Source organism: Chinchilla lanigera, unplaced genomic scaffold (assembly GCF_000276665.1).
Source record: "Chinchilla lanigera isolate Chin_1 unplaced genomic scaffold, ChiLan1.0 scaffold00092, whole genome shotgun sequence".
In the NCBI taxonomy this organism is placed as follows: domain Eukaryota; kingdom Metazoa; phylum Chordata; class Mammalia; order Rodentia; family Chinchillidae; genus Chinchilla; species Chinchilla lanigera.
Genome location: NW_004955493.1, coordinates 8559819 through 8561116, shown reverse-complemented (window position 1 = coordinate 8561116; position 1298 = coordinate 8559819). Strand labels below are relative to the sequence as shown.

Below are 1298 nucleotides of genomic sequence, written 5' to 3'. Positions count from 1 at the left end.
AAACCCACAACAACAATAATGGGGCATATCTACCTTGTCATAATTGTCTGTCTGTCTGGGCGCACATCGAACAAAATTTTTGTTATCTGGGGTTCAAATCCCATGTCCAACATCTTGTCTGCTTCATCTAAAACCTGCATTCACAATGAAGGTCGTGGCCAATTAGATATGGAAAGCAGCTAATATGTACATTTTCCTTAAGAATATAACAATCATTTCCCCCTTCTTTCTCCGGGGATCAAAATAATTAAAGGACTTATAAAGAACATAGACTTTGATAGTAGCTTCTAATGTCTCTAACGAAGATTCTTTTTTTAGGTACTGAGACTTGAACTCAGGACCTTGTGCTTGCCAGGCAGGTACTTGTGCCGCTGAGCTATATTTCCAGCCCCTAATGATTTTTACATGTCTAAAAACATCCAAGTAGATCTGAATTTCTCTGTACTTATTTACATTTCCCGATCTTTACATTAACATGCTAAAGGGAATATGAAACATAACTCGAGACTAAAATCACTGTGAAAGGCCATACTAAAAAACTTCACCAGAGTTGAAACTTCCCAGCATTCCAAACCCCTACCCCATGATTACCAAGTAGGTTATACTTCTCAGGCAGACAAAATTATTCATTTGCAGGTCATTCAGTCTTCCAGGGGTCGCAATGATGATGTCTACACCTTTTGAAACATCTTGTATTTGTCCACTTCTGTCTCCACCACCATATATACAGACACTTAGGAAAATCCAGAGGTTCCCGTTTAGACAAAGAATATCCCATCCTAACTGAAAATCTCAAACTAAGCATTCTGGATAGGTAAGATGAAATAAAAGAGTAACAGGTGTGTGTAGCTGTATCTGTCCTTTTCTGAGAAACACCAGAGTCCACCAACCCACGGTGGTGTTCCCTAAAGAACCATTTTTCTGGCATTAGTTGACCTACTATACGAGGCCACTGCTGATTGCATCAGCGGTGGGCTAAACATCTGGCCTCTACTAAACCATTCAGATTTTATTTTACTTATATATTTTTTGAGACAGGGTCTCGCTATGTGGTTCCAGCTGCTCCTGAACTCACTATGCAGGCTAGGCTGACCTTGAACTCGCAGCGATCCTCCTGCCTCAGCCTCCCAAGTGCTGGAATTATAGGTGTACGCCACCACGCCCAGCTCATTCAGATTTTAAGTATGTGAAAATAATGAAGAGGACTTGAACTGAAACATCACATGGTATCCCAGTATGTACAATTTACATTATACATATCAGTTAAAAATCAACTTATGTAGATTTAATTTTTTTTT

General features: G+C 39.5%; 1 protein-coding gene across 2 annotated transcripts in view; it reads right to left on the bottom strand.

Moving 5' to 3' along the window:
- The window catches only part of Ddx43 (DEAD (Asp-Glu-Ala-Asp) box polypeptide 43), a gene marked incomplete in the record, with an annotated part of 36263 nt that overhangs the window by 17083 nt on the left and 17882 nt on the right, over positions 1-1298 (bottom strand). For both annotated transcript variants that reach the window (XM_013504890.1, XM_013504889.1), the window contains 2 exon segments: positions 34-134; positions 592-733. In XM_013504890.1, coding sequence (XP_013360344.1) covers positions 34-134; positions 592-733 — 243 coding nt within the window.